Genomic DNA, 13223 nt, shown 5'->3' on the forward strand with positions numbered 1-13223 from the left:
CGGAGCTTTGGTGCTGGCAATGGCCCGTGGGGAGAAGATCTGGGCTCCTCACCAATGCGGGCGCCAGAACAGAGCGAGAGCAGCACCGTGTCACCACTCACCCTTCACTGTGTCCCCAGTCACTGCGCACACACAGGTGGCGATGGACGGGGTCCGGGGCATAGCCTTCATGGCAGCTGCACTCTCCTGGAAGAGAAGAGGGGAAAGTAAGACCTTTCTGCCCCTGACACACGTCAGCAACCGCAGCATCAGGCCCTTCTCCCCTGCTGTCCATCTCTGTTGGTTCACGGCCATTCCTCGTCCCCACCGTGGATCTAGAGCACTTTGGACTCTTTTGAAACCTCCAGGAGATGCAGAGGTGACAGGTAAAGCTGAAAGAAATTTGCAGGTCTTCTGGATGGGGTTAAGTGATGTAGTTCACACTGCAGCTGGGGATGGGATTTCATGATGCAAATGATCTGTCCTTAACTTGTGCTCCTATGCAGCCCTGCAGCTCCACCAGCTCAGCAAACCTCCACCTGAAGGCCTCCAAGAACAGTTCGGTGGCCAGCAGTTCCCTCCTTACAAGGGTTCGTCATCTTGCTCGAGGAGAGCCAGCATCCACCCCCACACACCTGCTGAGCAAGGGGACGCTCCTGACCCATCCTGACCATGTCCCCTGCCCACCTCTGCTCCTGCCACATTGCACAGTGATGGGACGGCAGAGTCTCCACAGCCCAAACTCCCGCAGGAGGATGCAGAAGTCCCCGATCTCCATCCTCTACAGGCAGCACCCAGACATGTCCCCACCCACAGCCAAGGGGGTCTCATCCCCACTCCCCTTCACTCTCCAGGTACAGGCTCACCCTGTTACAGCCTTTTGACAGCAGGAGAAGACATTTCCCACACCAGAAACCCAGCTGTGCTTGGCCCAGATTGATTCCGTGTTTGCTAGAAATACATAACCCGGAGCAAGAAACAGCAAAATCAGAAGATTAATTGGATTTGCAGGTGGAGTTTCTGTTATGAGCTCCTGACGACGCTTTTCCTCCCCCTCTTCCCTCCTCATTGGTGCAGCAGGTTGAGCTGTAAACACCAGTAAAAATGGGGACCTGGAGAAGATGCTGGGAGGGACCCATCGTGGCATTAATGCAGACTGACAGGTACCTGCGTGCTCATCTGGATCCTAAGCAAGTTCTTAAAATGCCTTGCAGGGATTACAGTAAAGAGCTTTATTGTCAAGACAGAGCAAGACAGTGGTTCAACTGTTGAGATTTTGAGGAAGGAAAGGGGGAGGCAGCAAAAAAAGAAAAGGCGGGGGGGGAAGAGCTAATGATGTGCTAAAATGCAACAGCACCTTCATGAAATATTCACTGTCTTAAACACGTCTAATATTAAAGATTAAATGTCCTGGGATTTGTCCTAGCGACTTCGAAGCACTGATTTATGATCTGTCAAAAGCTGCTAACCTCATGATTCATAACGGGAGCGGCAGGAACATTGCTGCTCCGAAGGGAAGGAGTTGGGAAGGAGACGGCAGCATTAGCCCCTGCTCCGGCTCAGCCGTGCCCGGGGGCTGGGGCGGTCTCACTGCAAGAAAATGCGGGTCCTAATGGCTCCATCAGTGATTTTAAAAAAAGAAAAGTTATTTTTTCCTTGGGTGCTTAGTACGCAAGTTTCCCCAAGCTGCGCCGCGGATCATTAATTCCTGCCGCTTATTACATAACAAATATGTGCTCTGCAAATGAGAGACATCTCAAAGTGCTTGCGAAGCAGAGCTGGGAGTCTTGGGGCACCGGCTCACACTCTGCTTCTGCCACAGAAATTAGAGCAAGTAGGGAAAAACCACCTACAGAGGTTGGCATTAAACAGCCCAAACACCTCCCTCCTTATCGATGGCTGGAGGTGCCTGGACAGTGAACCCCTCTCCCGTGGCACAGGAGGGTTTGTTTTGTCTGCTGGTTTGTTTACTGCTCCATCAGTTTGGCGTCAGGAGGAGAAACTCTATCAACCTGCAGAAATATTGATTTTATCGACTCCAATCCTGGAGTTTCAACAGCTACAGGCGGCGCTGGAGGCTTTACTGGGAGGTTTATTGGGAGGTTTATTTCAATAAGTGAGAGGACAAACGGTGGCACCAGCTGGGGAAGAGATCCGGGGTGGCAGAGAGATGGGACACTGGGAAAGCCACCGAGGGCACAGGGGCTGCGGGTGCCTGCCCTTCACCAGGACCACTCAGGACCAGCTTTTCCCAGGGAGATCTGCACACTTTTGGCAGAGTTTTAGAAATGGGATGGGAGGCTCCAGCATTGCAGTCTGCTGGGGGAGCAGGGACTCCATCTCCTCAGGCCAGATGCTTTAGGATCTATTTCTGTATCTAGAACCACAACAGGCAATTTGTGGGGTTTCAAAAAAAAAAAAAAACTCAGCAGAATCTGCTGTGCTCCTTCAGGTTTTCATGAGTTTTTGCTCTCTCCTCATCAGCATCCAACCTTTTCCTTTGTCCCCCCACCCCTTATTTTCTGTCTGTCCCCATTCTCCCCAGGCGCGATGCTGAGCCAGCCCCAGCCAGGGGACCAAGGTTAATCACAGACCAACAAACACCCGGTAAAGTCCCTGGAGTGGCAGGAATAGGGTTTCCCATACCTTTAACTCCTCTTCAGGGTAAGTGCGTTTTCTAAACACGCTGCTAAAATAAACCAAACCACCAGAAGCCAAAACAATAGCGCCTTTGTTCAGAGCTCCTAAAGCCCGTGTGCTTTGGAGAGGAGTGAGGTTATCCGCTCAGCATCGCTCGGGCTAAGTTCAGATTCAACCTGAGCTTAAAGCCAAAGTCAACCAAAATAACCCAGTTTGACAAATAACCGCACCTGAAGCCGGATGCAATTTCCACGGGTCCTGCACATGTCCCCGTGCAGCATTTGGCTGTTGTGGGAGGACAAATGAATCAGGATCTACAAACTGCTGGGACAAGCATCCTATTTCCACAGCCATCACCCTGCACCTGCCCACAGTTAAAACACAGGCATGCGTGAGCCCTTCTCTTCCTTCAGATTCATAACCTGCAAATCGGGTCAGATAATCCATGGCAAATTTTGAGCTATTGTAGCAAAACAAAGGATTGCTGCTGACTCAGTTTTAGCAAGAGCAGATGCCAGTGCTCAGCTCTGGAGATCCCAAGTTATATGTTCAGCGTGTTATTTAACAAAACACCTCTGCCACTGCAGAGAAAAGATGCATAAAACAAGAAATGCCACATTGTAGCTATAGCAAGAAACTCAGAAAACATATATATTATTCACATGACACATGCAGCTACATGGAAGAGCAAGGGGAGTGCTGAGGCCATGGGAACACAGCAGCCCTCCCAGCACCGCTCTCCATCCTGCCCTGCTCCCCTCTTCCCGCTTACACAAAATCTCATCGCAGACCTCGCTGCCTTGGCTAATCACAGGTGACAGGGATTCTCTGTGCCAGTTTCTGCTCGGGAAGAGTGAACAGGACACATCCCTGGACACTGCAGTCACATCTTGTCTGCAACTTCCCTCCTGCCGTGCCTCATCCCCATGGATGCTGGTGGAAGAGGCTGCTATCAGCTCAGCCCCAAGTGTCACAGCAAGGTGACAAGCTGCTGTGGGGTGGGAGTGGGAGCCCAGCCCATGGCACCCGGAGAAGCGCCCATGCAGCTTGAGCTCCCTTTGGTCCCACAACACTGCAGACATCGCTCCTGCCCTCAGCTGGGAAGGTGAGAAGGAGCCTGACCTGGAGGAACAAGGCAAACTAAGGACACATCAACTCGGTTTCCATATGCAGACGTGAGTTTCCTCTGCCCGTTTCTGAGCATGAGGCTCCTCGCACTGCCTGTGCTTCACACTGGCTTTAGTCCTGGAGCTGCAGAAGAGCAGGGCTGGAGCAGCCTGCAACCATCATTAGCATCCTCAGCACTCATGGCTTTTGGCTCAGGCTTGGTACATGCTGAGGGTCACCCATGCCTGAAGGAAACAAATCTAACATGAGCCACATCCAAGCTCATCCCCTCCAGTGGCACAGGCATGGTGCAAAGGCAACTGCGTAGAGGAAAACAGCCCTCCAGCTCCTTCTGCATCTCAACTAGCACAGCTAGAGGCTTCATCTCTATTTTTTAAGATACAAACTGGAAGTTGCAGAACTACTCTTCCATTTCGCTCATCGCACCATCTTGCTGCTCCTCCTGAAAGGGGAAACAGGGTCTTGTGCTGCACCTGCACCACTCCTGGCTGTCCCTGCACTCTGCCTGGGAGCAGCAGGGCAGAGCTGTACCCCAGTGCGCCAGCGCAACCCCATCAGCATCATTACGGTGTGAGATAATCTGCAGTGATAATGCTGCAAGATTCCCCATATCGACCCAGGCAGCACCAAGTGGAGGCTCCCAGAGTCCCTGTGCTCCTGGGAAAGCTGCTCTTTGCTGTCACTCCCATTTTAATGTAAGGGGTCGGAGGGGCTTGAGCAGTGATGGAGCCAACCTGTGGCACATCAGCCTTCTCCTGGCACTGCTGGTGTCTGTGATTCCCAACCCCAGGGCAGCACCTCCATCCCTGGTCTCGGAGAGATGCCCTGCTGTGCCAAGCTCCAAAGGCACCATCCTGGGGACAAGCCCAGACCCCAGCCAGGGTAGCAGCCTGTTCCCAGAGGCTTCACAGCTACAAACATGTCGTTCGACCTGTGTGAGCATTGCATGTACACACTCACACCTACTTCAGGGCTGCCTCTCCCACCCAAAGTGGTGCACAGCCTGGCCCCAGCATTTTGGGTCCCCTCCTCTTTGGACACACACACAACCCCAGTTCCAGCAAAGCACCCTCGGTGCCAGCAAGCCGGGAAGCTGCAGCACCATTTCCCCAGCCACCCTTGGCTCCACAGCCCACCTGGGTCATCCTCCCCCCCAGAACCCCCATATCCAGCCATGGGGCCAGTACCAGCACAGCTGTAACCCCAACGCTGCCCCTCGCTTCTCCTCCTTCCACCCACTGCTGCATGGGAGGAGAAAAGCTCAGCTGAGGGAGGTGGGCGCTGGGTGGAAAACCGAGGCCAAGCATTTTTCGGCAAACAGAGGTGGCCGTTGAGCGCAGCGACTGCCTGCCCCGCCGGCCCTGACTGCACCAGTGTTTGCTGCGGCACAAAGCCCCTCTCTTCTGGGCCAGCGCAGAGACATCTCCAGGGTTACCAGCCTGCTCCGAGGCGGGAGGGCTGGAGGGTCCCCCCCCACCTCCTTCCCTGCTCAGGGAGTCAAAGCCTTCACCCCCATCCGCAGCTCCAGCTGCATTCCCTGAACCCCCTCACCAGGAGCAAAGGCGGCTGTAAAAGGCATGGAGATCTCGCCCAGGAGCAGCCCAAGGCCGTTGCTGCTCCAGTCGCAGCAGCAGCAATGCTGCTTCCCAGTGAAGCTCAGCGAAAACCTTTTCTTGCCCTTGCTATCTGCTGTCCTTGGCCTTCAGGGATGGCACTTTCCAAACTTGATCTCTGCTTAGTCCTGACCAGAAATGCAATTTCAGTAAAAGCAGTCTTGAGGAATAAGACAGGGAAGGTGGCTCCTGCCCAGCTGACCTGGCACGGAGTACAGAGGGAAAACCTGGAGATAATTTGACATTCATCCCTTGTCTCCCTCCTCTGCAATCCCTCTCTTCACCCAGATACATCATAGCCCATAAGCACAAGCTTAGCTTCCAAGGACTGCGTCTGGGTTTACGCTCTGCATGGATTTTATTCTCATTATCATCCGCTCAACTGCTAAGGAAGCTCTCCCTGGGCACACGTGTGCAGCTGACACAAAGCAGCAGCCAGACACCCCGAGGCTGGACCAAGGGTGGTCCACCATGGCACGGCTGTCATCTACTGGGGTGACCACTGTCCCAGAGTTGACCACGGTGGGTGACAAGCCACCTCCTGCAGCACTGGTGGGACAGGTCACGTTGGTGAGATGGCCCCAGAAGTGGCTCTGCACCACAAAACTCATTTCTCCTTCGTGCTCTCCGTGGTCTTTTGACAAGCGCAGAAATGCCATTACAAGAACATTAGCAGCTGCAGGATTAAACACTCTAATGGCAGAAAATGAGAGTGTAAAGACAGCACAGATAACCTTAACTCAGCCCCCTCCAAGGCATGCATTTTGATTGCTGTTTATGTATAACACTTCAGCCCGAAGCTAAATTAGCTTGGGAGTTAACTGCCTCCTGCCCTGCTTGGTGCACGAGGCAAGCTGTGCCGCCACACGAAAAGAAATCCTATATTACATGGTTTTTGACCAAGTTATTAAACTACATACCTTAGAGAGACAGAACCTCATCTTATAAAAGTCTAAGTCAATAAAGACACTATGATCCTCCAACAGCGAAAATAGCAGAAGTGCACCAGAACAAACAAATTCTACTTGATGTGCACAAAAACTGCATGATATTAAATTGAACTATCAGAGAAAACGGCTGTTTTCATAAACAAAAATACACCCTCACCAAGGTTGGTCATCTCCGGATTTACATGCTCAGCTCTGCAACCTCCAAATCCCCTTAACAGGTTGCCTTTAAAAAATGACTCTGTTTAAAAATGACTTTCATCTGTCTCCTGCCCACAAGGCCCCTGTCCTACCTGGACAGGAACACCATCTGCGGCTCCGGTGACAAACTAGCCCATCTGGAAGATGATGGAAACCTTCTTTTTCCCCTCCTGCCAATTTCCAGAAAAGATCCTTCGCTACCACATCTCATTTGGCCCTTACAAGGGTGTACCAAATGTTTTGGGGGCTGCCATCAATTGTGGATGCAAAAGAAAGAATTTCTATGGAGAAGTGCCTGATTTATAGATAGGGAGGAAAAAAATCCAATGCATTTGCACCTGCTAATCAAGGTAGCTATCCATCTCATTTATGCCACTGCTCCAGCAAGCCTGACAGCACAAAATCAGAGGCTGTTTTTTCCAGCATTTGGCCCTAAGGGACCGATTCTCCAGCATGTCTCTTAAGCGATGCCCGCAGAATGTGCAAGTGAATCAGTTTTGTGCATACAAAGCAGGTAATTGTGCTCACAAATCAGGATTTGCATATGCTGCCGAGAACGTATGCTCTCCCAAATGTTAGCAGTGCTGGCAAAGGAGGACAGTGCAAAAGCAGCACTCCTGGATTTTACACAGAGGTTTCCCAGTGCGCGGTGTGAGCGGCGGTACTGGCAACATACTCCACATCTGTCCAAAACACAGAGAGCGAAGAGAGCTGATTGCAACTCCCAGAAGATGATAAACCTTCCCCATTCTCGCTTCGAGCAGCACAGTCAGCACCTGCCAAGAGGATGGGGCGTTTCAGCTGAACCTCATCAGCCAAGGATCACGTCCTGACCCAGTGAAACATCTGTCCCATCTGAGGTGGCAGCTGGGGCATGGCCACCGTGTCACATCTGCAGGGGGAAGACCCACAGTGGCATCCATTTATTTCTGTATTTGCAGTCATGTCAGACCAACCGGCTTGCCCGTTTCCAAGTGGGGGGGGAAGGAGAAAGATGATATTTTGCTCGTGTGCAGATGTCGGTGCTCCCTCTGAAAAGCTCTGATGAGCTGGTGCTTTGCAACGTGGGTTTGATATTTGTCAGGGGGGCAGCAATCATTTAATTAAAGAGTGAGTCACACAGTAAAGGCACAAGGGAAGGCAAATTAAGGTCAGGCAAGCAAAATGTATTTTGCCATTTCCTAGTGTTTCAGGGCCTCTGTTTCCAGTGTGGATTATTATTCATCCTGAAGTAGCACTTGGTGGCTGCAGTCATGAGTCAGCATGTTGTATGGACATATACATAAAACTCCAACCCAAAATAAGTGCTGGGAAGGGGTGAGAGCTTGAGCCTCACCAGACAGAGCATATATGACCTGGGGACTTCTGTCCAACATCTGTGCATGGAGCCCATGGCACTGCCACCGAGGACAAGTCCTGCCTAGAAACCTAGGCTTCCATCCTCCAGACAGGACCACCTCACAGATGCTTTGTCCAGCCCAAGAGGACAGAGGGCAGGGGAAACCCCCAGCACCCATTGCTTGGGATGCTCACAGAACTGATAAAATCCCTGACCTGAAAAGGTTGAATTCTAGGCAGGATTTATGTCTTGTAGTAAAAGCAGCGACCTGCCTCTCTCACGGTGATAAAAATAAATCACCCTTAAAAATAGAATGACATTAATAAAAATAAACCTAAAAATACATGCAGTGCATCACGGAGTTATGGTCTGCTCCCAGCCTGGCATGAAAACTTCTCGCTAGCTAAAGGCTGGTCAACAGTGATGAATGTAAGCAGTACTTAGGGCTCCACACTGGGGCAGGGTGTCAAATTGGTACTTCCACAGGCCTAATTTTCAGTGGGTGGTTGCTCAGTTTTTGTAAAGTTTGGAGCTCCTAAGTGAGTTCTAGATTTAGGCTCTGAAAACCAGCAGCCCCAGCAGCAAGTCCTGCTCTACCCCTAAGGATCCAACCAGCACAGATAGGAGAATGCTTTTGCTTTACCCACAAGCAAACTACCAGGCTGGTGAGATGGGGAAGAGACTGATCGACAGATTTTGGGAGAGGAACCTGAAGGTTGAGGTCAAGGCTGCTCTGCCCTCACCTCCCATCACTGGTAAACAGGGAGGATGGGAACAGGGACAGAAGCCACAGAGCAGCTGGCGAGGTTCAGATCCAGCGCAGTGGCAGAGCAGAGCACCTCCCGGGCTAACGAGCATCGCTCCCGTCCCCGCAAACCAGATCTGACACATCCTGCTCAAGCGTGGGGCAGCCAGCAAGAGCGACAAGCTGCTCCGGAGAGCTGGGGACACGGGGGGAGCAGCAGCTGGGCCAGCTCAGGAGAACAGCCGCTCCTCGCAGCAGAGGCCATGCGAGGATTAAACCAGCCCTGCTCCGTGCCAAGGACGGCGTGGGGCTGGCGACTGGAGCCACGAGGCTCTTCCAGTGGGGAAGTTATGGTCTCTCTCCATATGATGTTTCTGCTGGAGGCAGAGGTTTTTCCCTTCTCCTGCCCTGAACAGCTGAATGCATCTTCCCTCTCCCGCAGAGGTGGCTGCATGTCGCCAATGCCTGAAATCATCCTTCTGCTCTGCGACATCTGGATGAGAAGAGCCTCCTCCTGCATCATCTCCATCTGCCGAGGTGACTGCTGTCACCTCCCAGCCCTCCTTGGGACTGTAGGTGATGCCTAGGGCTCATCTACACGGGGAATTCATCCAGAGTAACTATTCTGCTGCAGCAATGCCTGCCAGTGCCTCCGTGCAGACAAGCCGTGAGAAATATAAGTACTAAGAAGAGAACATTGTCTTGACCAGGAAAATGGATTTATGAGACCAAGTTCAGTATTTGCACTTCAGGTGAGCAGGGAGGGATGAGAACAGGGTCATCCTTGCCAGCTCATGGTGCGTTCATGAGTCTGGAGGATTTCTTCCTCGCGAGATGCTGCATATCAACGGCACAGTCCGTGGCAGCGGGAGGCTTAGAAAAAGCCGTGAGCCGTACCTCTTCACACCCCCTGGCAAAACCCGCAACCAGCATCCCTGCTCACAGCCACAAATTTCATCCACAAACACACAGCGAAGTAACTCTGTGATTCTGTGAACTCTCTTTGTTCAGAGGAGGGAAGGGGCTCACAAGAGCCGGAGACAGCCTGGGAACAGAACTTCTCTGCAAGGAGACGGGGGGTTTGCACATTCTTTAGATGCAGAGCACACCAGGAGCAACAGACCGCTTGTCCCCACGCCACCAAGAGCATCCCACCTGTGGCAAGGCACCAGGGAGCAGGAGCAACGTTCACCGCTACAGAGGGCACAGCACACCCCATGTTACGAAAAACCAGAACAGCCCCCGAGCCACCTTCCCATGCGAGGCTGTGTCACCCCCAGCAGCTGAGGAGATGTCACTTCCCGAGGGCCAGCTGTTGGTGAGGGTCACATATTTATATCCCTCCACCTTCATTCACTAATTGCACGGTTGCTGTTTTCTGTATTCCTTGCTCACTGTGGATGCCAGGATCCCTGTTTGTCACCCAGGAGCATGTTACCCAGAAGGAAAGGTGACACTTCTCCTTTGTCAGCCCCACATCTCAGAGTCCCAGCAGGGCTGGCTGCTGCTTCACAAGGGCAGCCTTTGTGTGCAAGCAGAACATGGTCAGCAAAAAGGTCATTAACCAAAGAGGAAAGGTGAGAGAAATCACAACTTCCTAAGGAAAAGCTGCAGGAGAGATCCAACCTAGGTGACCATCAGGCAGAAGCACTAATGGGAAATGTGGTGCTGAGCGGTGGCATGGTCAAAAAGGAAAAGGGATGGACATGGAGCAAACTCATAAGCAGGATTTTCAGACTAGACAGCAAAATAGCACAACTTAGAAGCAGATAAACTCCACGTGCCTGCACCTGCCACACCAAATAACTGATAGGTCCATAATTTCAAATTGCCGTCCTTGTTCCCACCTTCTTTATACTTTCCTGATAAGGGTCACCCCTGTGTGATCTGGTCGGTACCTCTTGGTCCTTTGTGCCCAACACCAGGCTAACATAGAGGTGAGCTGAGCGAGCATCGAGGTACTCAGAGACCAACCTTCTCCCTCACATCTCCAAGGTATTCACTCCTCCCCGGCTGCCCTTACCTGTCTCTTGGTCACACAGTTGTTCACAGGCATCAGTGGTCCTCTGCCCACAGAGGTCTCTCACCCAGGGGGACGTGGCATTGATCTGATAGTACAGGGACAGCTTGGCTGGATTAAGCCAGTCGGAGATGTCCAAGTAGCTTCCCTCACTCACAACAAAGCTGCTGCCTGGAGGGTGGGAAAAAAGCATGTTAGAGGAGTTGTAGAACAGAAAAACACATGCATTTTGGCCCAATACCAGAACAATCTACTCTTCAGGAGCTGCTGCGATGCTGACATCAGCAAAATAATACCCAAATTCACAAACACTTGGATCCAAAGCACTTCATTTGGCCATTCCTCTCCATACGAATGCACCCCAAGCAATGGTCCACCAGCTGGGACGCTCCTCTGCCCAGACACACCCCTACCCTGCTCAGCATCACGAGATACTAGACCTGATTCCCAGATCTCTGCAGAAACATGGACCAATGTAATTATCCTGATCCAACAGCATCGCTTCCCCAGCTCATGCAGGTGGTGTCGACCAGAGACCTGTGTGCCCAGCTCAGGGCACAGATGGGCAGTGGCACCATGGGCTGTTCCCACTTCAGCTCTTTACTTAAAGGTGAGCAAAGTGGCCCAACACACAACTCCTCATCTGAGCGGTGCCGTATCACAGACACTCCCTCACTCTCTCCCTCCGGAGAGTCAAAAGTGAATTCCTGCCAAAAATCTTTTCTTACAAAATCTTACGTTTCTTTATTTTGCGAAATGTATTTTTCCCCACTGGCATCTGGGAATATGCATCATCTAATTAGCCAAATAGATTTTCAGTTCAGCCCAATCATTTCCTTATCTAACATCTGAGGCCCAGCCTCGCTTGGGGGATTTTGCAGGCGCAGAGGTCCTCATTAACTCTGATCTTCAATTACATTGATTATAAGACTGCCTCCATAACAGTGCTGCACAGATCAGAGGGGAGCCAGAAAACCTCTGCCATTAAGTGGTGTTTTGCAAAAGTTACCAGGGTAAAAGCCTCTAAAAACAGGGGAGAAGAAACCTTCAAAGAGAAGTGGGCAAGGGGAGCCCAGGAACTCACAGCCATCCTTCTACTGAGCTCTAGGACTTGCAAACTTGAGCAAAATCCACAACCACTATGTGAAGATTCAAGTCCTTCTTAGTGATCACCCAAAAATAACAAGTATATAGCTCCAAGGTGTATTTATCACTCAGCAAAGGACTGGGACAGTATTTTTCTAAACACTTCATAAGACCTTAGCTGAAGGAAAGCCAAGTGACTAAAAAAAGCAGGACAAGAAAAGCCATAGCAGCAACCACCCCACATGAACCTGCTTGAACGTGAACTCTTGATTTCCTTTTGAAGAGAATCACTGATGCTTTAGCAAGAAGGAGCCCTTCTAAACCTCATCCCGTGCCATGTTATCCATGTAGAAGATACAAAAAGCAAAGCTTGAAGTGAAGCACCCCAGCAAGTGACCCCAGTTTCAGCATCCTGAGATCTCAGCACCATCCAAATCTGGGCCCTAATTTCACATGAATTCCAATCTCCTCCACTTATGCTGTTTATATACCGTAAACATATTCACAGACACATCCCTACACTCAAAGGCAATGGAGGTTGCCAAGCTACTGACCGTTCCAGTAAATGAAAATTAGACACCCAGGATCCAGCAGCTCTGGACACACAATGAGGCAGGAGCCTGCACCACCACGGCTGCGGGACACGGCTCCATCAGACCCACAGCAGCAGCAAATTGCTGGGTAAACTCCACCACACCAGTGGAAATCATTGAAACGCTAAGCACAAAGAAGTACCTGATTTTATTTTCTAATTATCATTCTATTCCATGAATACCTGAAGATAGCTTTAAATACCAGTAATAAATATTGCTGGTTTATTTTACCAAACAGAAATGCATCATGAACCCACTGGGAGTATTTTACTATTTACGTGTACGCATCTATGTAGCAACCTGTCAATCTTGCTTTCTTCCTTATATTTGTGTTTCCCTAATAAAGAGTGAGGCTTGGGAGACATGTAAGCACATTTTGAGGCTCAGCTATAGACAAGTCCCTCTGCACCCAAAGTCTGAAGAGCAAAACCACCAGCTCTTAATTAAATCCCAACTTAGTGAACCCCACTTCTAGTTAAAACACAGCCAGCTTGACAGTAACAGAAGCAAATCAGACATAAAATAGTCATATATCACTGGTATTCATAAAGACAAAGGTGATTTGAGCTGGCAGAGCATCTTGACCCAGGAGCTGCTACATGGAAGGGACCCATGGGTGGGGTGGACAATGGAGAAGTGACCCCTGGAGCTCCCAATCAGCCCCATGTGCTGAAGCACATTCATGGCCTTGCTGCCAAGTTTTTATCTTTAAATAACCCAGCCTGTTTGCTGCTGAAAGTATAAAAACCCCAAAACTATCTATTTATGGAAGTACTTCCTAAATCAAGACCAACATGTGACACCCGGCCAGGAGGCAACAGCTTCTCTTTCAGTAAAAGTTTGGTATCCAGGTAAAACCACAAATTTGGGAAGCTTGAAATAATTTGCAAATCTATCAAGCTTTGCCATATTCTGTACAGAGAAAGACCTTC

The 13223-nt window shown here is 50.7% G+C and overlaps 1 protein-coding gene across 2 annotated transcripts in view; it reads right to left on the bottom strand.

The window, feature by feature from the left end:
• ASTN2 (astrotactin 2) overlaps positions 1 to 13223 on the bottom strand; it is a 312197-nt gene that overhangs the window by 174851 nt on the left and 124123 nt on the right. For both annotated transcript variants that reach the window (XM_065853591.2, XM_071817431.1), the window contains exons 7-8: positions 10616 to 10783; positions 102 to 186 (exon numbers count right to left, since the gene is read on the bottom strand). In XM_065853591.2, the coding sequence (XP_065709663.1) occupies positions 102 to 186; positions 10616 to 10783 (253 nt within the window). The remainder of the gene's footprint in view (positions 1 to 101; positions 187 to 10615; positions 10784 to 13223) is intronic.

The sequence above is a fragment of the Patagioenas fasciata genome, chromosome 20 (assembly GCF_037038585.1).
Source record: "Patagioenas fasciata isolate bPatFas1 chromosome 20, bPatFas1.hap1, whole genome shotgun sequence".
NCBI classification, from domain to species: Eukaryota; Metazoa; Chordata; class Aves; order Columbiformes; family Columbidae; genus Patagioenas; species Patagioenas fasciata.